We start from the raw sequence: 23,741 nt of genomic DNA, 5'->3' as shown, positions 1-23,741 counted from the left end.
CCCATTTGCTGAGCTTGTCCAGGTCAGCCTGGATCACCCGCCTATCTTCTGGCGTGGATGCTTTGCCCCAAAGTTTGGTGTCATTGGTGAACTTGGCCAGTCCACTCCTGACTCCAATGTCCACATCATTAATCCGTGCTCTTCTGCTGGGTCTTTCATTATGGCTAGGCTGCCTGCTATGCTATCCTGGCTGCGCCTAATGCCAGAGCACTACCTGTAGCCCTGACCCTCACCTCGGGGTTCCTTTGGGTAATCCACAAAATATGCTGCAGTATCTATAGACCACATGGGACTTTTCTGAGTGTGATTTCCAGGGTACTTGCAGCACTGCACCACTGGAGGCTCTGACCCCTGTATATTTTTCAGGCACAAAATATAAATGTATACAGCAGATTTTTCTTAATATAAACCTGTTCCTGTTCTGCATGGTCCCTGTCTTCCAGTTAGGGGGTCTGAGAAGGCAGGTTTATTTAAACATGGGAACAAATGAATAAATCCACAGATTTCTCCCAACTTCATCTCGAAGACACATGCACCTCTGTGTTCAGGCATTTATCACAAGCTGTCAGAGAAAATTTGGTGGGAGTCCCTGGTTAAGCTATTGGCCACACTTCATTGGAATTAATCTGGATTTTCACTCATACTGTACATATGTGATCTGTTGTACAGCAGTGGACATCTCTGTAAAATATAAATGGTCCCCTGCAAGCTGAGAAAAGTGTGGTAAACATAAATCTTTGGGTCTGATGCTAGGTCCTTTGCATTTAGTTTTACTCAGATTTTGGAGAAATTTCTTAGCCTTTTATACTTTTTCATCAATATTTTTTCAATCTGTAAATTAAGATAGAACTGTTTAGGAAACTGAAATCCACATGTTACCAGCTATGCTAATGAGATATACAGCTTCTGCATTTTTTAGATTTGGATTGCATTTTTTATTGAAATATACACTATTGTAGATTGTGCTTATAGGGCAATAGCTTTTATTCCCATCAGTGAATATTTATTACTTGTAAGTCTGCACCTTATGGTAGTAACACTGCATTGAGATACAATATTGCTAGAAATGTGCTAGTAATTTAGTGTTAAGTTTAATACTTCCAAGATGGCATGTCTCTTCTATTTCCTCAGAATTTCTCTTTACCCAGATGCCTATTTTAGTAGTTACAATTAGAGAGTCAGGTCAAAATCAAAACCTCAGAACAAAATCCTTTGAATTATGGGACTGGAGAAATCAGGTGGCTTTGGGTCAAATCCAGAATATAAATGGAAGTTTTTCTTTGTCTGGTTTAGTGGCACCCAAAAATCTCACCAGAATATTTGGTCATGAGAGCCTTTTACCGTTCAGAGAGCAGAAGTTTTTCAGGATCCGCTATGCTGATTTATGAGGGAGAAATTTTACAACAATAATCCTTAAGATTTTGGTGCCAGGTCTATTTTTTCTTTACCATTTATACACATAAAAGTGCATTTGAATATAGATTTAGGGCTTTTAAACTATTAAGAGAAAGCTTTAAAATAAGACTGTGCATAGTTGTGTTGTGCCCTCAGACATGCATACAGCTCCCTTTGACATAACTCTTATGAGCTTTCTATAAATCTCTTCTCTTTGGCTGTCCTATTGACTTATGTATGTGCCAGTACACTCAACAAAAGAGATTGCTGTAGTGATACAAGTCTGTTTTTGTAAACATGTGATAAACCTCTTCAGGGTTGATGTTAATAGCTATATAATTTCTCAGCTTCCAGTGATTTAAAAATAAACACCACCTTTATCTCCAGCTTCAGGTTATATACTTCACTCTCATATCCATTTCCCTTGGTTCAAAATACAAGCTATTACAGCAAGTTACTGCAGACACTAAAGACTACATTTAATGCAAATGATACCTTTCTGCCATTAGCATGTTATTGGGTGTTATTTTTACTTCTGTTGGAATTGCATGGCTGCTGTAGGATTTGGGTGTGCAACAAAGGGACCATGTATTACCAAGGGCAAAATTCTGTTCACCTGACTCATGTTTAGATCTGTACATGATCCCCTGAAGCTGCATCTCCCTGTGTTATGTCAGCATAGTTCAGATGTAGTTTAGAATCAAGCCCTGGAGGTCCCTCAGGATGAAAGGGAATTTATAAGTGTGATACTATTACTTCTGTTCCATGTTTAATATGTTTTATTGGCCTGATAGAAATTGGTGATTTTTTTTATTATTATTATTACCATCTATACCACTTAGATTAGCTGAGGAACAGGGAGTTTCTGCCTGAGGTCCACAAGCCGTGTTTGGACCCTTTTTGCTGACATTTACATGTGCTTGTTTTTGAGAGAGTATATCTGCTGTGGACACATAATACCATTCTTCCAAGATTTGCACTGGTTGGCTTTTGTTTTTCAGGTTGATTTTCTGGTATTAATATTCACTTTGAAGAATTTTAAAGGTCTTGGTGCCTTCTGCTTGTGAGACCATCTCCACAATCCCCCTCTTCTCCATACCATGTAACTGTTGCAGTCAGGAGACATGATCTTGATGTTTCTACTTTGGTTTGAAAAATGAACAACTGCTGACTCTCAGTGTGGGAACCTAAGATCAGGAATTTACCTCATGCATATTAGGGCTGTGCGAAATGGCACCGTTCCGTTTTGCCTTGAGTTTCGGCAGTTCGACAGAACAGTGTCATCTCGAATTTCATTTCAAGTTGAAACAGCTGTTCCATTCCATTGAGACAGAAAAGCTGTTTTGATGCTGTTTCAAGTTGTGCTGGGGATGGGAAGTCAGACCAGCTGGGCTGACTTCCTTTTCCCAGAGCTAGATCGCAGCGGGGGTGAGAGGGAGCCCAGCTGGGCTACTTCCTACCCCTGGCACAATCTAGCACAGGAGATCAGGGAAGCAGCCCAGCTGGCTGCCTCCCACCCCCCCGGCATGATCTAGTGTGAGGGATTAGGAAGCAGCCCAACTGGGCTGCCTCCCTTCCCCCTGTGTGATCTAGTGCAGGGGGTCAGGAAGCAGCCCAGTTGGGCTGCCTTCCACCCCCTACCGGATCTTGTGCTGGGGATGGCAAGTCAGCTCAGCTGGACTGACTTCCCATCCCCAGGCTATGGTCAAAAAGTTTCAACTTTCAAAATGTTTTGACCAGTCTTTTTTTGTTTTGAGGCTATTTCAAGGGCCTTTGTTTTGTTTTGATTTTTTTGTTTTGACCTCGAAATTGATCGAAACAGTGTCGAAACAAAATGGCCGGTGAAATTTCGCACAGCCCTAATGTATATCCTTTCCAGTCTCTTTAATTTCCAGACCCATCACATCTCTTTCCCCAGGCTTTTCTAGTAGCCAGCACTAGGATGTGTGCAGTATTTGTGGAGATCTAAGGCTACATATCTGTCTTTCTTAAGGGGTAGAGAGTGAATACTATGATTGTTTATGAATTATTAATATTTGATAAGGTGCCTAAAGTCTTAGACAGATGCACAATTAATGTATATTTAGATCTAAATAATTATAATAAGGAATGACCCCTAACATTGTTATATCAAATTTATGCTAGTATAATTTCAGTAATGTCAAGTACTGGTTAAACAGGACCATGGACACTGGTATACTGGATCAGTTCCAAAGCCAGTCCAGCATCCTGTCTCTGACAGTGAGCATCCCAGATTCTTCATTGGATAGCATGAGGAATGTGGTAGTAACCCAAAGAGTGATAATGTGGCATAAACTTGGTATAACAGAGTGAAGATTTGGGTTGAATTCCTGCCAAAAAGACTGAGTTGGTTCAATTAGACCTTTTCTTTCCTAGGAAGTTAAAGAAACTGTTCAGAAAGCTAAAGGATGACAGAACAGAGCCCAAGCAGCATGACGCCAACCATTCAAAGCAACCTCAACAGTGGGAACTTGACTACAGCCTTGAACCTTTCACTGGTTTGACTCCAGAATACATGGAAATGAGTAAGACTTCTGATTTTGTAGGTGCCTGTTGTTGGCACCTGTTGTTCTTGTGTCTTATCTTTTTTTTTAGTTTTTAATGGCTTTTAACAGTAACCATAATTCACTGTAGTGCCAGAGAATCACAAATGTCATATTCTTAGCCTGATAGGAAGAGGAAGATATTGGGGGTATGCAAAGCTTTGGTCGCTGATTCGATTTGGAGAAGATTCCGCCTGATTTGGAGGCCAAATCACTGAATCTGAATTGAATCAGGAGACCAAAAAACCCCCTTTGAATCAATTTGGAAAAGATTCAGAAAAAGATTTGGAGATTTGGCTATTTGGGAAGGCAGTCTTGCAGGGAAACAGAAGCTGAGAAGAAAGAGGAAGGGGGAGCAGATGGAGGAAGACTATAGCTGGCCAGTGACAGTGAACTTTCCATGAGTCTTCTTCCAGTCATAGTGCTGTGGGAGAGGGACGTAGAAACAGCATATAAGCCCCTGTCTGCAGCCTTTCTGTCCCTTTTGTGAGCTGTTTATCTCTAAGCAACAGCATCTGAAAGGTACTACTGGACTGGCTTGGCTTCCTAGTCAGTCTCCTGCTAGTCTGTCTTCTTGGAAAGGATTGGATACAGCTTACTAATTACCCTTGCCTAGAATCCTGCTACTTATCCCTATTTAATCCATTTCTTTCAACTTATTCTTCTCCCAAAAACCTCTTATTTGTTCTTTTTATTTTCTCCCACACTTTTAAAAAAGAAAGCTGCATTTTTCCTGCCTGACAGTGTGTGATTCATCACTGTGCAGGAAAGCACATACATTATACACACTCACATACATATAGTACACAGAAAGAAGAAGAGATACTAGTTACACACACATAAACAGAGAGAAGTAAAGATATTACAGTTGCACACACACATGCACATTTTCCAGCACAGCAAACATTATGAAGCATGCTAGAAAGGCAGGTGCCAGGTCTTCTGGCAAAAAAGGGGAGAGGCTGGAGGGGGTAGGGGAAGAGCTGCAAGTCCCCCCCCTGCCCAAACATAGACGCATCCTCTTTCCTGGCAGCAATGAGTCTTCTGCTGCCAGTTCGAGCAAGGAGGTGAGAACAGTACCTTTCCCTGCACCTGCACCACCTCTGCTAACACCAGAAATAGCCACCAACACCAGCACAACAGTCTCCTCCACCCCAATTTCATCTGCCAGCGTGAGCCTCCTAGTGCCAGAGGAAGAGCTAGATCTGGAAGCAGGGGACCTGAGTGCCCTAACATAAGAAATTCTGGGGAAGGAAGGGGAATCTGAGTTTGTGTTCTGCACCTCTCAAAGTTCCCCTAGAGCCAGGTCTCCTTTTCTGGAAGGCACCTCGGAGGAGGTTGTGGGAGCTGGTGCATCCCTTTGCCCCTGTTCCTCCTCAGCCTGGCACCAGTGGGAGGGTGCCCACAAATAAGTCCTCCTCTTGCTCCAGAGTCCCTGTCCCCATGAAGCAGAGGCAGGCAACCCTGGAGTGATAGGGGAAAGTTGTAGAAAAAGCAGGGGTGTGCATTGCAAGAGCGAGCGAGGTCACTCAGAGCATTGGGGAGATGCTTGCTCTGGATGGCCAGCCCTTCTCCTTAGTTGGGCAGACAGAGTACAGATGGCTCATGGCACTCGTGGCCATGTGCCAATATGCACCAACTTTAGCAGGACAGTCGTGCCCTTCCTGTATGAGGTATGCAGGGAGTACTGAGGAAAGAGCTGTGCAAGGCAGGTCTGCAAGTAGCTTCACACTTCACCTTGGACATCTGGAGGAGCCAGGGTGGAGATCATGCCTACCTCTCCCTCACAGGGCACTGGTGCAACCAGTTAGGGCATCAGTGGGCTCTTTTTCAAGCAGAGGTGATGGATGAGTCCCACATGGAAAGGGAGATCATGTGGCCATAAACTGCATGGTGCAGGGGTGGCTTATTGGGCAGGGTGAGCTCACCCATGGGTTCATGGACAATGAGGCCAATATGGTCAAGGCAGTGCATGATGCCAACTTTGGCATCCGCTGTGTGGCATGTAAGTTCCACCTATTCAGGGACGCCTTGGAGGGGGACATGGCTGCCAGTGATGATGCAATCACTACCACTGAGCTGATTTCAAAATGCAGGAAGGTGGTGTGCTACTTCCACCACAGCATCAAGAGGTGCAAGATGCTGTGGGACAAACGGGCAGAGCTGAGCGTCCCACAGCACAAAATCATGCAGGATGTGGAGAGTCGGTGGAACTTCACATACCTGATTCTGGAAAGGCTGGTCGAGCAACAGAAGCCCATTCATGAGATGGCATTGATCAAGGAGATTGGGATCAGTGGCCTCATTAGCAAAGTGGAATGGGATACCATCTCCCAGATCTTGGTGGTCCTCAAGCCATTCCTCAAGGCCACCAAGATTCTCAGTGTTGACAATGCCCTCCTTAGCCAGGTGATCCCCATAATCAAGGAGCTTGAGAACCAAATGGAGAAGTTCCAAAGGATCACTGTTCCTGGCTGGGGAAAGTTGCTTTCACCAGAGGTGCAGGCACTGATGAAGCGGCTGAAGGAGGGCATCAAAAAATGGCTGGATCCATTGCGGTCCAGTATGATCCACATGCTGGCGGTGAAGGGGAGCATGTGCAGCACCAAAACTCTTGAGCACTGGACAGAGGTGCTGGTAAACAGAGTTAGGGAGGAAGAAGGGAAGAGGTAAGGGGATGTGGAAGAGGGGGATCCACTCCCAGCACCAGCCAGTCTTCTCCATGCCTGCCACTGCCAATGTGGACTAGGGACATGTCTTCAATGTTGGGGTCCAGAGGCACCAGACCCCAGCCTCAGGCAGGTAGCACCGAGGCTTCAGTGGCTACCTATCCGCAGTCAGATGTGACAGGATCTGGCCATGGTTGCCTACAAACACCTGTCCTGTCCACTGACCAGTGGTCCAAGCAAGAGGGTGTTCAGCATTGCTGGGGATGTTGTGACACCCCACCGCACCTCCTTGGATCCTCATTTGGTGGAGCAGCTGGTGTTTCTGAAGGTGAACCTCCTGCTGCTGGGGTTTCCCTACAGATGGAGTGAGTGCCACCCTCCTTACTTTGTCCGCACCTATTTCCTTTAAAAAAAAAAAAATTAATGCCCCACTCTCAGAGCTGGAGGTGGCACTCACTGCATCACCAGCCAGCAGGGGCATAACATCTTCCTCCTGAGTTCCTGTGTCAGGATGAACTTGGAGGTATGGGCTGGGTCTGTGGAGAAGGAGGAGACCCCAGGTCCTGGGCTTACCTTAAAACTGCACCCTGCCAGAGTCAGGAGGTTTGGTGGGACTGCTGGTGGTTCAGCAGCCCCCAAGAAATGCCAGGATCGCAAACCTCCCTGATGAAAGGCAGGCAGGAGGAGCCTTATAACCTTCAGCCATCACACATGCACAGTCCTGGCTAGGCCTGAGGCTTGCTGATTGCAGTGGAGTTGTGAGGCTTCAGGTGAGCTTAGCTGCCTGGGATGCCATCTGTGAAGCAGAGGCTACAGTGTTAGGGAAGGTATGGACCTGTGGAATGGATGTGTGTCACCCCTAGGCATCAGGGACCTAAATGGGCAGTCTCCCACCTAGGAAACATCTGAATTTATTTTCCATCAAGGTGTTTCAGGTGAAAGAGGGGCAGGCAGTTGGCCCAGAAACAGGTGGGTAATAAGGAACAATGGCCGTAAGTTGAACGAGAGTAGATTCAGGCTAGATATCAGGAGGCACTACTTCACTGTCAGGGTGGCTAGGAGCTGGAACCAACTTCCAAGGGAAGTGGTGCTTGCCCCTACCCTAGGGGTCTTCAAAAGGAGGCTAGACAGCCACTTAGCTGGGGTCATTTGACCCCAGCATCCTTTCCTGTCCTTGGCAAGGGGTCGGACTAGATGATCTGCTTAGGTCCCTTCCAACCCTACCAACTATGAAACTATGACTCAGGAATGGGTATGAATTTTATTATATAAGGGAAAACTTTATTAGATGCTAGATATCTGCTGTTCTGAATCACAGTGAGCATAGATCACACTAAAGATGATTATTTGATGGTGGTTTACCTTCCGTTTTAAGGGAAGGGAGGAGAAAGGAACAAGGTAGAGCAGGTGATACTTGCACCAGAGGGCAGAGGGCTGCTACTTAAGTGCCATGTGCATGTGGGGAGAGAGGGAGAGAATCTGTGGAGCCTCCCTGACCACTCTCACTGGGAGATCACAACCAGGAGACCAGCAGCCGTGAGGACAGGTGGAGTCTCAGGAGTAGAGGTTGCTGGGGATGATGGCCAGCTCTATGGTGGCCTCATTGTCATGGGTGTGCTCAGCTTGTTGGACCTCCAAGGTCATGGTGTAGCCCAAGGCATGACACCGCACAATGATCACCCACACCAATATATTGATACACCACAAAGCCACTTCCACCTTGTTTATTCACCATGCTTCTGACACACACACTCAACAGACTCAGACAGTGACAAGACCCTCTCGATACCCACACTAACGCAGACTGATGAACAGTCAGCCAGTTGCACATGATCAGAACCCTGCCCCCCCAACACAACAGTCCCACACTATGCCATATATATATATTTTATTTTTAAAGTACACACGGCCCCACTGGGTTCTGCACATGGAATGCTTTTGTGTACTAGGCCGTCTCTTCCAGCATCTTCTGAGCTTAACTGAGCATGCTCCTAAGTAGGAGGTCACCTGAAGTTCAACACACGACCTATGTAGGCTATGCATCTGCGCATACCAGCTCCTCCCCAAACCAGCCAAACAGGTAAGACTAAGTGACAGTGCCATGGATTCAGACTGAACCTTGTCTCCAACAAATCTATTCTTTTGCCTGGTGATGAACTCTTTGGTGGTCTAAAACATTGCTCCAATGAGGCCAAAACTGCTGTGGTTACTTCATCTAAAATTATTCCATGGATATCACAGGGCTTCCTGTATTTGGAGATGAAGAGCTCAACCCCCAGCTGCCTCCCTTCCAGAGAAAAGAAGCCTGTTAACTGTAAAGACTTGAAATCATTGAGCATGTTCAGTGAAAAGAAACAACATACGTTATATGGTTAAAGGCTTCAAAATGCTTAGTGATATTGCAGTGTTTCAGTTCCATAACTGGGAACAGAATCTGGTCCATTTGGCATTTGTACTCTGCAGCTTTACCCAACAGAAAAAAGCCCTGTTTCATTGTCAAAATATGCACTATCAGTGTTTAAAGAGCTGGGTATCTGCTTTGTACAATTTGGTGCCAACTATAACATGATCAAACATGGTTACATCAAAGATTTACTAAAGGAGGTGCGGTATACCATCCCTAAGACAGCAGGGGGATGAGGCAAGGCATAGCTGGAGCCCCCGGGTTGGCAGGGGACACTGGGGAGTGAGGCAGGGAACAGGTGCACAAAGGCAAGGATCTGCCCCTACTTACACCACTGCCACAGTCCTTGAATGACCTGGGTATGGGGGCAATGGGCCAGAACTGCTCCAGCCACGGGTTATGGTGAGCAGGTGCATGGGGAGCTGAGCTCCACCAAGGATGATGGTAGCAGTGCATGGTTTTCTCCTTCCAGCACCTACCCCACGCCCATTTCCTCTTCTCTGCAGGTGTCTTCCACTGTCTAGGAGCTGGCAATGGAAGCAAGAACCACTCCCCACAGCATGGGACAAGAGTGGGGTAGGAGTATCCCTGGGACTCCCCCTGTTTCTGTGTCAGCTGGGACCAGCAGCAGCAGTAGCCTGGTTCATTCTTCCAGCACTTGGTCCCAGCCCATAGGGGCAGGGAGCAGGCACTGGAGGGAGAAGTCTGTGCAATATTGCCACTGTCTCCAGCTGAGCCTGGCACCCTGCACAACTGCAGCCAAGTCTCTGGCTCTGAGGGTAACTTTGTGGCCAAATCAGCTGGAGACAGTAGCAGTAGAAGTAGGGTGTAACAACACTCTCCCTGACCCCTGAATCTGTCCCTGTCATTAACCAGATATTTTCAGTCTGCCTTAGTTTGATGAGGCTTCTACCAGAAGGAAGTTTAATTTCTAACCCTATGTCACTATTATTGCATCCCCTTAACACTTTTTTACTTCTATTCCCCCATATAATTGACTACCATGATAGGGGAGTGATGCCATGTATAAAATTGTCCTTGGATCCATGTCAGCCTCTGCTACAAAATTCCAAAATAAAGCTTATGAAGGCCTTCTTTCTCATTCTACCTGCGCATATAGCATAAGCTCTGAGCAGTATCTCTATGTTTCAAAATAACCCATGAGGACAGAGGTGCAAATAATTGCCAAATAACTCAATGATACAGTCCTGGGATCCAATCCAGCAACATCAATCCACAGGGAAATGAGACTAAGAGGAAGCAATACACAGGGATTCCAGGGAAAAGCAATACACAGGGATTCCAGGGAAAAGCATGATCCCAGAGCTTTCACACAGACTCCATGGCCAGCCCTATGAGAAAAGGCTGAGGGACCTGAATCTCCTCAGTCTCCGCAAGAGGAGACTGAGGGGGGATCTTGTGGCTGCCTACAACCTTATCAGGGGCCAGCAGCAGGGACTCGGGGAAAGTCTGTTCACCAGGGCCCCCCTTGGAGTCACCAGGAACAATGGCCACAAGCTGAGGGAGGATAGGTTTAGGTTAGATATTAGGAAGAACTACTTCACGGTAAGGGTGGCCAGAGCCTGGAATAGGCTTTCCAGAGAGGTGATGCTCTCACCTTCCCTGGAAATCTTCAAGAGGAGACTGGATAGGCACCTGGCTGGGGTCTTATGACCCCTCCCACCCCCAGTGCTCCTTCCTGCCAATGGCAGGGGGTCGGACTCGATAACATGTCTAGGTCCCTTCCGACTCATTGATTCTATAATACACACAGAACAAAGCTTCAGTGCACCCCACAACCCAGCAGCAGCATAGGTTTAATAGATTTCATAGATGTTAGGGCTGGAAGGGACCTCGAAGATCATGAAGTCTAGACCCCTGCCCCAGGGGCAGGATGTCAGCTAGGGTCAAAAGATTCCGGCAAGATAAGCATCCAAGTGTTTCTTGAATGAGTCCAAAGTAGGTTGCCTGCACCATTTCTGGAGGGAGTCTATTCCAGGTAATGGGGGCTCGGACTATAAAGAATATTTTTCTTTTGTCCAGCCTAAAATGGTCTTGTAGGAGTTTATGACTATTGATCCTTGTTTTTCCTTGGGGTGCTTTGGTGAACAGACATTCTCCCAGATCCTGATGTCTGCCCCTTATGTACTTATAAGCAGCCACCAGGTCCCCCCTGAGCCTGCGCTTTTCCAGACTGAAGAGTTCCATGGCTCTCAGCCTCCGTTCATAAGGCCTATTCTCTTGCCCTCTGATCATGCATGTGGCTCTCCTCTGGATTCTCTCAAGCTTCTCGACATCCTTCTTGAATTGAATGCAGTACTCCAGCCCAGAATTGAATGCAGTACTCCAGCTGCGGCCTCACCAAGGCCAAGTACAGAGGGAGGATGACATCCTGAGATTTACTTGAGAAGCATCTATGGATGCAAGCCAGGGTTTTGTATGCTTTACCAGATGCAGCATTGCATTGGTGGCTCATGTTCATCTTGTGGTCAGTCATGACCCCCAAGTCTCTTTCAGCAGTGGTGCTAGGAAGCATAGCAGTGCCGAGCCTATGAGTATGCTGCAGGGTTTTTTTCCTGAGGTGGAGTACCTTACATTTATTGGTATTGAATGTCATCAGGTTTGTGTCTGCCAACTTACTAAGTTTATCCAAGTCAGCCTGGATCACTAGTCTATCCTCAGGTGTGGACGCTATGCCCCAAAGTTTAGTGTCATCGGCAAACTTAGCCAATGTGCTTCTGACACCAATGTCCTCATTGTTGATAAAGATGTTAGAGAGAATCTGTGCAAGGACAGAGCATTGGGGGATGCCACCGGTCACAGAGCACCATAATGATTCACTGCCATCGACCACTACTCTCTGGGTCTCGGAGCCAATTTCCCAGCCATCGGAGTTTGATGTAACCGAGGCCATAGTTGGCCGATTTTTCCATGAGGAGGTCATGGGACACCAGATCAAAGGGTTTTTTAAAGTCCAGATTGTCCCAGAGACCGGGGTGACACAGGAAACTCACCTGTGGCAGGGGATGACACGCCGGTGAAACCCGCGTGGCTCGTGAGCCGGCTCTTTATACAGCTGCGGCCGGCCAGTGATGTCAGCTCCAGATGCCAGCTGGCAAGGATAAAAATGGTGGCGGCTACAGCGGAAGGGGCGGATGGCCCTGGAGTGGGAGATCCATCAATGGCGGAAGAGGAGGGTGAGGCCCCGCGATGTCCAGGGAAGAACAGGGAGCCAGAACAGGGAAAGCCAGAGAGGGGGAGCTGGCAGCAGCCCCTGGGAGCTGGTGGCAGATGGGAGGTGCCTGAATGGGACAGCGGAAAGGAGGAGCCACTGCAAAGGACTTGCTGGAATCAGGTGCACGCCGGGCATGGAAGGGTGACAAGGATCCCAAGGGAGGATCTTGATTGGGGCGGGATCGCCGCTGGGACCACTGGCACCTGAGTCCATTGGAGTTAAGGTCATAGGGACAGAGGGTCTGGAGCCAAATCTATACCCATAGAGGCTCGACACATTAGGTATAAGGGATTAGGGATAAGGGAAGGCGGCGGACAGGCAAGACGAGCCATGTGGCTTCTCAGGGTCGGCTCCAGAAGGTGGTGTGAGGCCGGGGTGCAGGGGTGGTTGGAGTCCCATGTACATCCGCCGGGTCGGACCCAGGCAGTGAGGGATGCACTAGACAACCCCCCACCATTGACGGTACACCAAGACGTGGCAGGCGAGAGTGGGGGCGGTGATGCAGTGAAAGAACACCCCCATTGCCCTCAAGGGTCCTGGGGCAGGGCGACACCAGAAGGGCGGTACCCTCAGGAGTGAATAAAGCCTGGCAGGCACACAGATATATGATGTCAATCTGTTCTCCCTTGTCCAGGTGATACATCACCTGGTCATAGAAGGAGATGAGATTGGTCAGGCAAGACCTACCTGTGACAAACACATGCTGGCTATCCCTCAGGATGTTGCCCTCAGCGAGTTTATCCAGAAGGGTCTCCTTAATAATTTTATCAAGAATTTTACCAGTGATTGAGGTCAAGCTGACTGGCCTGTAATTCCCGGGATCTACTTTCCACACTTTCTTGAAGATGGGTACCACATTGGCCTTCTTCCAGTTTTCAGGTACTTCACCTGAACACCAGGAGTTTTTGAATATTTTTTGCCAGTGGTTGGGCTATGACACCTTCCAGCTCCTTGAGTACCCTAGGGTATAATCTGTCAGGACCAGCTAACTTGAAGATATCCTGCCTCTCAAGGTAATCCTTTACTGGATCAACACCTATGCTGGATATAGGTGACCTCACCCTGGCCATCCCGTGTCTTGCTAGGCAGGGCGGTCCCATTGGACTGATGAAAGATCAACGTAAAGTACCAATTAAGCAGGTTGGCCTTTCCCATTTGGTTCAACAGGGGTCTAATGTTACCCTTGCTTTTTTTCCGACTCCCTACATATCTGAAAAAGGACTTTTTGTTATCCTTGATATGTGAAGCCAAATGGAGCTCAGTTGCAGCCTTGGCTTTCCTGATCTGCTCCCTGCAGGTACGGGTTAGTGCTGAGTACTCCTTCTTGGTGGTACTTCCAGCCTTCCATCTTTTATAAGTCTCTCTTTAGAGGCATAGGAGGTCCTCAGGTTCCCTGCTGAGCCAAGGGGGTTGCTGCACCCTTTTGCTACGCTTCCTCTGAGATGGGATGGCCATCCCTTCTGCTGTCAGGATCACTCCCTTGAAGAGCAACGACTCCTCTTCCTGTTAAGCTGTGGTTCCTTAGGGCCTCGACAATGAGCCTCTTGAGCTTGTCAAAGTCAGCTTTCCTGAAGTCAAGGACTCTTGTATTGCTGACTGACTCACCAGCTTTGCGATGGATAGTAAAGATGATCAGCTTGTGGTCACTATCACCCTGCTTTCCATTGATTCTTAGGTCACTAACTATGTCATCCCCTTTGGCCAGCAATGCTTTACCTCTTGTCACCTTGTAGACGTCTTGAGTCAGGTAGAGCTTGTCCATACACATGAGGAAACTTTGTGACCAACTGGATTTGGCTGAGTGCTCTTCCCATGAGATGTCCAGGTAGTTAAAGTCTCCCATGACAACCATGCACCAAAAAAGTGCAGCCTCAGCCAGTTCCCTGGTGAATTCCTGGTCTAGCTCTTGTTTCTGGTTAGGAGGTCTGTAGTAGACTCCTACCATGGTGTCCCCTGTGCCAAGTTCCCCATGTATTTTAACCCAGAGAGACTCCAGTCATCCTTCCTGGGTGTCAGTGTCAATTTGGAGGGATGTGTAGCTGTCCTTGATATAGAGAGCTACACCCCCACCCCTTTTATCTATACAATCTCACATGTACAGGGTATAGCCAACTATACCTGTGGCCCAGTCATAGGTGGAGTCCCACCAGGTCTCCGTTATCCCTATGAGGTCATAGTCATTCTTGTTTAGTGGGAGGACCAGTTCCTCCTGTTTATTCCCCAAGCTCCTGGCATTGGTGTACAGGCAGGCAAGTGTCCCACTGGGGGGCTCTGCCTTCCCTCACAGATCATTCTGGGGCTAGGGTAGGGGTGTGTTCTCTTAAGTGTCTTAGCCTGCTGGATTTACAAGAGTTGCCCAGTGGGCTTTCAGTGGCCATAATCCCTCCAACCCCTGGCGGGCTTAGTTTAAAGCCTGGTCGAGCAGGTTAGCCAGTCTGGCTGAGAAGAGCCTCCTCCCCAGTGAAGTGAGGTAGAGGTTGTCTTTCCCCAGCAGACCACTGCCTCTCTCACCAAAGAGCGGACTGTAGATCTGCAGTTCTGTACTTCTGTAGATCTGTACTTCTGCTGTGGACTGCAGCAGAAGTAGATCCAAGGGGGACCATGCAGAGCACAAGCTTCAGGGTATGCAAGCATTCCGGAGAGAATCAGTGTTAGTCAAATAGATAGCAAGTTGTATGAAATCAGACATCTGTATAATTTTGTAAGTGACAGTTCCTGCCTTAAAATAGGCAAACCATGCCAAAAACAGCTGAGTAGAAATGCATTTTATGATGCAATGTATATGTCATTTACATTTAATATAAATATGTTAATTGATCTGTATAATGGCAGGTGCTCATGCTTCTCTCACTAGCTATTTTTGTGGGTCAAACCTTTGGTCTCTAAGGTGGTGTGAAAGGGTCTTAAAGCTGACTTCACCAGCAATTATTCTTTTCTTAGCAGTGCCAAGAACCACTCTTGCCCACCTTGAGAGTTTGTTGCATGTTGGAATTTTATTCTCCTGCTTTTCCATGTTTGTAACTTACTGAAAAATCCTCTTTTTAGACTGAAATTCTTCATGGTTTGCTTTAGCCCAGAGGTGATTTTTTTTCTCCTGGAAAGTTTAAGCAACTCCCTTTCAGCATTTTTAGCTATACAAGGGCAAAACATATATTTCTGCCTTGTAAACCTATTCAGATGTTTTAATGCTCAGGCATAACTCAACAATGTTTGTGTTTTAACAGCCCAGATTTCCCGGTTTGCTAGTCCTCTCTATGGACTAGGCCTTTTGTTTATTGGTAATAAACAAATAGAAAAATTTAAAAAACAACCCTGTTTATAAATATTTAATTTCTTCTCCTTGCACATCTGTGGTAGTTGATACTGCGCATGTTGGGAGCGACACTAGATTAAAGGTCAAATTGTCATTTGAAATCATTGCAAGGGTAAGAAAAAATGAGCATTCCTTCCAGGGTTTTGTGCATCTTGGAGTGGAAGCCTTAATTCTCTGTTGCATGGTGTGACAAATAGTTCATCCTTCTAATCAAGCATGGTCGATGGGCACAGAGGTGGGGCTAGAAATCTGCTATCACCTTGAATTCCATCTATCCCTAAGATAGTTTTAAACCTGTGCACTCCACTGTAATTGTGGCTGCCTTCAGAGAAGAAATTCTGGGAGGAGGGTCTTTGCGTCCTCTGGTCCCAAGAGCCAATGAGACATGCATGTTCCATATGGGGACAGATTCATTGATCTTACTGAGGCATCATATGGGTGCAAGTGTCTGCCTGTGTGGAACAATTCGCAGAATAGAGGCCCACATTTTCAGTGCTTTTAATGGATTTATCTTGAGACTTTGACCCTGAATTTAAAATGGATGTTTAAAATAACAGCCAACATAGAGTGCCTCATTGTGCAATCAGTCAGGGATAACTGGATGGTCACCCTGAGAAGCAGTGGGTAAGTTTGTAATGTTAGATATTTGTTTCCAACAAGGGAATTGGCATATCAGGCAAGGAGAATGGCCCATTGACCCTTGTATTATGCCAGCACCACAGCAAGCCATGCCCTGTCCATGGCAAAGGAGAAATAAATGAAACCTAAGCTGCTCCTCCCCAGCATGCCTGTTGCTCTGAGTCCACATCACTAAATTCAGCTGTCAGATTCACTGCTCAGTGACTCAGACCACCCACATGGACAGGAAACACTTTGAGCAGCTCAGCATTGAACCTGTCAGTTGAGATTGTTCTGAAGGGCATCAAGCAGAAATGGAAAGATGAGGAGCAGCTCTGTCCACTTACTGGCATTTTTTTCTAATTTGGGCTTGAGAGGGAAAGAGGGTGCTGAGCTCGAGGGGCTGAGGCGTAGCTGTATTTTCTTTACTTGCTTAAAATGGGAGTGTAGTAGGGTATAACATGGAATAAGGAATCTGGGGAAAGGAAGAGGAAGCATTTCTTTCATTATATTAAAATAACAATAATAACAATAGCAAGCTAAATCCTGAAGTCTTTACCTGGTTTCCCCTAAGTCTTTACTCTGACAAGCTCCAGTGGAAGCCAGTTGGTATTTCTTGACTGAGGACTAAGAAAACTGACTAACAACTGCATCCTGGGGTCTCTACGTATTCAGATATGGGGAAGGAAAGCAAAGTAAGGACAAGATTGTACCCCTACATGGATATTCTTTAAGTATCCCCATGACCATAAAACCTGATCATAGTACCTTCACAACATCCCTGTGAAGTAGAGAAGTTCTATTATACCTACTTTTTAAAGGCAAGCTTCTGAGCTGGAGAGAAGTTCAGTGGCCTCAGATCACACTCGAAGCCTTTGGCAGAATCAGGATTTTTGAACTCAAGTCTTACAAACTGCAGGCATATGGCCTCACAACTAGCCAGCTCATCCTTTCTCTCCTGGGCCATGGAGAGTTTCCAACAGGAGGAAGGGTATCTATCCCATCTCTGAAAGGAGCCCTTGCCTCCCCAGACTTATGTACATGTTCAGGGTGTCCCCTACTAGGCCATAATATTTCCTATTGGATATTAGCTGCTTGATAGAGGTCTGAGGGTGAGTTTTCCAGAATGATTTGGGGGTGGAGAGGAGTTTTGTATGTAGCTGGAGGCCTAGCTGAGTACCTGTTTGAAATTATTATTTCAATGCTGCTAGAATTTTATTGCATTGGTAATTGAGTATGAGTGTGTGAAGAACTTTGGAGAAGCCATTTATTCACTGTTTAAATTTATGTTAAATCAATATTGCTGTATCCTAACAAAAGTTAGAAGACAATGAAAACCCTTGGAAAGAAGTTAGAATCTTTTATATATAGTTACCACAAAAGACTCCTCCACAGTTTATGGCCATGTGGAATCACAAAGGACAGGCAGAAGAGATGAACAGGCAACTATCATCATGGGAATCTAAGAAAGAAGATGCAGATGGATAGGCCATGTGCTAAGAAAGGGCAATCAAGAGATATAAGAGTTGTTTTTGAAAGCAACTGCAGCAGAAAAGGAGGGCCCAAATAAACAAGGAAGAAATCAGAGCGAAAGGAATGAAATGGGAATAGGATGGTTGATATTAGAGAGAAGAATAGCCGGAAGAAAATGGTTGAAATGCTTCTTTGTAGGTTCTGAATATCAGACAGCATTAAGGACTGCAAGAAAGTAAACAAATAAATAAAGCATGGAGTCCTCATGCATCTGAGCCACTAGTAGGTCTCATGTTCTTTTGCCCTTGCTTGTTGGAGTCCATCCTGTAGGAGCCAGAGCAGTGAGTCGAATCCAGCAAAATTCCTACATCAGGAAGTTTTGCCTCTGAAGTCAAGGCTCAAATTTTCTTCAGTGTTTATTGTTTTTATATACCAAGTAAAGTAGTGGAACGTTGACAGTTGATAGACCCACATGATATACCAGCACTCAAAGCATCAGGTCTTTCAGGGTAAGAGGTCTGTCCAGTTTCTTAGTCATCTAATGGCTCTTTTGCTGTATACATACTGGCTTGCAGCAACAGGCATTGGCAAATTACTTGAGTTCAGATGAGCTATAAATAATACTAATGAAACATAATTAAAATAATAGGCCTCCACACCAACTCAGTTCTGCATGTGTATGTGTGTGTTGGGGTGGAGGCAGGGAAGGGGTAATGTCTCTAGCGATTTATCCCTAAAGGCAACCAGTTGACTTTGACAATGACCTTGTGTTTTAACTTGGTCCATTTTTTTGCCTCTTTTCTATACCCCAACTCAGAGCCAAGGATTTATGTGATATTTGAAAGCTTGTTTGAAGGCTAAATAAGAGAAATTGTTTGAACTGGCTTCTGTTAGAATCAATGTGAAACACCCATTTGATTTCAAAGGGAACAGGATCGAGCCCAATGCCTGTAACTATGTCCTGCCATAAAGATTAATCCTGGAGGTTTGGAAGAATTTCCCCTAAAGCAGGAAAAGCTATCAAAAAGGCAACGTGTGAGGCATTAAAAAAAAAAAGAAAAGAAAAGAAAAAGAAAAGAAACCTGAAGAGGCCCACATTTTTCTATAATCTCTATAATGAGGCTGGATTTGGAAGTGCCATCTTCCTCTGTCCATGTGTAGGCAAGTTGTATACATGCTTACCACACAGAAGTGCATGTTTCCCTTTGGTTTCATTGCCAAACTTGGTTATATGTTTCAGGCATACATTTCAGTTAGTACAGGACAGATTCTCCCTCCAGTGTTTACTGCTGCTGCTGCTTTTCATGTTGCTATACCACATTTGACCATTTTGTTATGCATGCTTGTGCTCATTTATTGTACTTGACAAGGTCTTTCATTGTACATGTACCTTCAAGCAGCAGGCACTGCAGCAGATATTGCATAGTTTGCTGCTCTGTGCCACAGTCACAGGTGGTTGAACCAATGGTATAGCCCCACTTCTTCATTAGGTCCAAAACCACTTTTTTTATGGTTCATCAGACCCTGATGGTAAAGACTCAGCCACTGGAATATCCGTTTTTTAAACTGTCAGATATTTTTTTCAGCCTCTTGTTCCAGATCTGTAGTTGCATCTCCTTGGGTGTGGCGTCAAGAGGTTGGGTGCTGGTGAGAAAACTCCGGTGTGGCTTAAGTCATTTGTGTGCTTCAGGATGATCCTACAGTGGGTGTCACACATCTCCAGTTTGTCTCAATCATTCTTTCCTACTGGCCAGTGCTCTTCTGATATTAGGCAGAGCAATGCCAGCCACAAGTACACACTTTGGGCTGGTAGGCTTCAGATGTCCTGTGATGCATTGGCAGCTATCATTCAGAATGGGGTCAAGGTGCTTAGTGTGTATTGGTCTCTCCTATACAGGGCATTCCTACTCAGCAGAGCCAGACCAGTAGTTTGGATGGTTGAGGGGCTAGCACCCCATTTTGAGTTGGTGAGTTTATGTAAGATGTTGTTATGAGTGCTCACCTTTGCTTTTGTCTTTGTGATTTATTCTTTATATAAGAGGTTTCAATAGAGGGTGACCCCAAGGTAAACTGGGTTTGGGCTGTAGGATGTTATAGTCCTGGATCATGTAATGTTGACCTGGCAGTTGGCCTCATGGTTTTTCAGAGGGAAGGCACATACTTGTGTTTTCAATGTTTTGGGTTTTTATGAATAGGTCATCTGTATAGATAAAACATTTTGTTTCCAGATTAATTAGTTGGGCATTCATATAGATCTTATATAACAACAGTGTGAGTACATCTCCTTGGGGAAGGCCATTTATCTGTCACCTCCATATGCTTTGCTTCCCATATAGTTTGACGGAAAAAAAAGTCAGTTTACAAGCCAAGTCTGTATCATCTCTGTAAGGTGTAGATCTTTTATCATTTCTGGGATCTTATGGAGTAGCTGGTGGTGGTTAACTATGTTGTAGGCAGCTGTTTGGTCCATGAACACAGCTCTGGTAATCTGACATCTTTTGAAACCATCTTCAATATTGTTTGCTGAGAGTAAGGCATGGGTTCAGTGATTCTTGACTAAGGTACTATGGCACCCTGCAGTGCCTCAGGATTCTTTTAAGGGTGCTGTGCAGTGCCATGCAATATTAGCACAATTTGGTGTGCAAATAACTACACATGATTCACAAGATAAACCCAGAATTTTACATAGGAATCCATGATGTCAAAAACATGCTGACCTGTTGAGTTCTGTGCAGCAGAAGAATTTCTCTATTCTTTTTCCGCACTCAAGGAGTAAGTGAAAGATAAGAGCTGACATTTTCTGAGGGGTGCTTTTACTTTAACAGTGGGCCCTTTGGGTGCAATAAGGTTGAGAACCACTGTGTTAATCTATGAGGAATCCAATTGCACTGGTGACTGCTTGAGGACTGTGAAGAAGCTGGGGACAGAATCATGAACATTTACCTTCCATTTGGTCAAAACCTGCTAGTAAAAATAAGTGTGGTTACTTATGAAGTTAACCTCGTTTGGATGTAAGTCCGGTAGATATCTAAGAAACTATTTTCTCTATGGTTCAATTAAATGTATGGTTCAATATGGTTAAAATGGTTTAATTTAGGACCAGATGTTGTATCCCATGCACAAGCAGAGTAGCTCAGGCTCATGCTTTGAGACTCTAATGGAAGTCAGTGGGAATATTTGCATATAGCATTAAGTGCTATTGTGATTGAGGAAGCAAAAGAGCAGACCAGGGAAACAACAGATCCATTAGCCTCACTTCAATACCTGGGAAGTTACTGAAGCATATCCTAAGAAAAGCCATTTACAAGTGTCTAGAGGTGGAAAGGCTGATTGCAAGCAGCCAGCATGGATTCGTGAAGAACAAATCATGTCAAAAAAACCCAATTTCTTCCTTTGACAAAGTAACTACTTGGGTGGATGCTGGAAATGCTGTGGATACAGTGTATCTGGATTTCATCAAGGGTTTATACAAGGTCCTGGAAGACTTTCTCTTAAACAAACTGGAGATATGTGAACCAGATAAAACTACTGCAAGGTAGATATATAATTAGCTTAATAGCCACAAGCAAAGGGTAATTATTAATGGGTCAGAATGGCAGGAGATTTTAAGTGGAGTCCCTCGGGTCTGTCCTTGGCCCGATGCTGTTTAATGTGTTTATTAATGATTTGGATGCTAGCACGGAAAGCTTCTTGAGCAAGTGTGCAGATTACATGAAACTGGGAAGTATTGTGAACACATTGGAGGATGAGAGTGCAATTTAGAAGGGTCTTGACAGATCGGAAAGCTGGGCTAGAGCTAACAGGATGAAGTTCAAGGTGGACAAATGCAAGGTGGAATAATGAAAAACACAAATACAAAATAGGTGACACCTGGCTGGGTGGCAGCTCTCTGGAAAAGGACCTGGGAGTCTTGATGGATCACAGATTTGATATGAGTTTGCAGAGTGATGCAGCCACATAAAAGGCAAATGTGGTTTTGGCATGCATCAGTACAAGCATTAGATACAAGACAAAGGAGGTGATAGTGTCTTTCTACTCAGCACTGGTTAGTAGGGGTGTGTGAAGCAGGCCCTATTTGATTTAGATTCTGATTCAGCCTGAATCGGGCACAGTGATTCGATTAGCTGATTTGGATCACTGTCCCTGATTTGATTTGTCTGAATCTGAAGATTCGATGCTGATTCAGATAGGCACAGCTTTAAATGTTTTTTTTATATACCTTGATGTACCAGCATGGCTTGTGAATGCTGTGATGCTGGGGCAAATGTAGGATCCCACAGGAGTGTGGGGGGGGGGCAAAGGGGGCACATACTCGGTAGCGAAGCTGGAAGTGAACCAGAAGTACTTCCGGTCCACTTCCAGGTCCACTGAGGACTGCACTGGGGAGCCCTACTTGTGCCCCCCCAACTTGGTGATCAGCCACGGGGGGACCCTGGGTGCCCCACCAGACTCAGGAGGCACCAGTCACCGAGCTGGGGCAGCATGGGTGGGGGGCCCTGCACACGCTGCGGCAGACCCAGAAATGGACTGTAAGTGCTTCTGGTCCACTTTCGGATCTGCTGTTGAGCATTCTGGGGACCCCCCCACACTCCTGTGGGACGCTCCATGCACCTCAGCATCACAGCATTTATGAGCCGCCTGGTACCCAGAGGTATGTAGAAAAAACATTTAAAGCTGTGTCTGTTTCCAAATCGTCAAATCTTTCCGTAGCTCTCCAATTCAATTCGGAGAGTTCCAGTTTGATTTGGAGAAATTGAAGGGTCCTCTGAATTGATTCAGATTCAGAGATTTGGCTACTAAATGGGGCCAAATCTCCACTGAATCGAATCAGGGACCGAAGTTTCGCACCGCCCTACTGGTTAGGCCTCATCTGGAGTAGTGTGTGTAGTTCTGGGCTCCACATTTTAAAAAAGATGTAGAGAACTTAGAGAAGGCCCAAAGGCAGGTAACAGATATGATAAAGCAAGTCATATGAGGAGAAGCTGAAGAAGCTAGACATGTTGAGCTTGTGGAAAAAATGCTTAAGGGGGGTGAGACATGATAGAAGTCTTCAAATATTGAAGGGATGCCATAAAGAAGAGGGAAAGCACCTTCTCTTTCTTGTTGAACAGAGGAGGATGCAGACCAATGTCTTGGAGCAAAGTACGTTTAGATTGGATATCCAACAAAACTTCTTCACAGTTAGAATGGGGGTGGGGTGGGGAGGGAGCAGTAGAATAGACTGCCTAGGCCTAGGGAAATTATGGATTCTCTATCCCTGGAGGTGTTCAAGAAGAGGTTGGACAGCCACTCATCTAGGCATAGCTATGCCTGTGTTGTACTGTAGGTATTTTTAATACTTTTGGGCTTTGCTGGTTGCTCCTGAAACTCCACCCCCCCCCCACCCTGCTATATATGTCAGGGTGTTTTTAAACCTTCCTCAGAGACATTGGGTATTGGCTACGGCCAAGGCTAGTTGTTTTGAGAGGGGTGTACCAATGTTCCTGCTGGGAGCAAAGGTGGATGTTCCTGGCTAGAAGGTCTTGCTTCTCCACTAAGGGTCAAAACAATCACCACACTTAGGTCAGAAAGGAATTTTACCCCATGGTCACAGACTGGTGGGGGGGAGTTGCCTACCTCTAGTGAGGGCATGGCCCTCTACCCAGGATTTCTTGAGCATATATTGACAACGTCATAGAAGCAGGATGTGGGCTACTGTGGTTCTCCTGCTTTACTTGTAGCAGGTTAGGCTGTTAAGTCTGTGTTGTGTTAGGCTTGGTGGTAGTTATATAGAGAGTTTAGATTATGGATTGTATAAAATGGTTTGGATACAGTCAGACAGGGGGTTTTGTAGTTTCATAGTTAGTAGGGTCGGAGGGGACCTGAGCAGATCATCAAGTCCAACCCCCTGCCATGGCAGGAAAGAGTTCATCTAACCTCTTCTTAAAGACCCCCAGGGTAGGAGCCAGCACCACTTCTCTTGGAAGCTGGTTCCAGATCCTAGCTGCCCTGACCGTGAAGTAGCGCCTCCTGATATCTAACCTAAACCTACCCTCTGCCAGCTTGTGACCGTTATTCCTAGTCACTCCTG

General features: G+C 45.8%; 1 protein-coding gene across 1 annotated transcript in view; it reads left to right on the top strand.

The window, feature by feature from the left end:
* ANO2 (anoctamin 2) overlaps nt 1-23,741 on the top strand; it is a 302,892-nt gene that overhangs the window by 254,525 nt on the left and 24,626 nt on the right. The window contains exon 23 of the mRNA XM_019544216.1: nt 3,793-3,941. Within this exon, the coding sequence (XP_019399761.1) occupies nt 3,793-3,941 (149 nt within the window). The remainder of the gene's footprint in view (nt 1-3,792; nt 3,942-23,741) is intronic.

The sequence above is a fragment of the Crocodylus porosus genome, unplaced genomic scaffold (genome assembly GCF_001723895.1).
Source record: "Crocodylus porosus isolate Cpor-Errol unplaced genomic scaffold, CroPor_comp1, whole genome shotgun sequence".
Taxonomy (NCBI): Eukaryota; Metazoa; Chordata; order Crocodylia; family Crocodylidae; genus Crocodylus; species Crocodylus porosus.
This window is presented reverse-complemented; position numbering and strand designations above follow the sequence as displayed.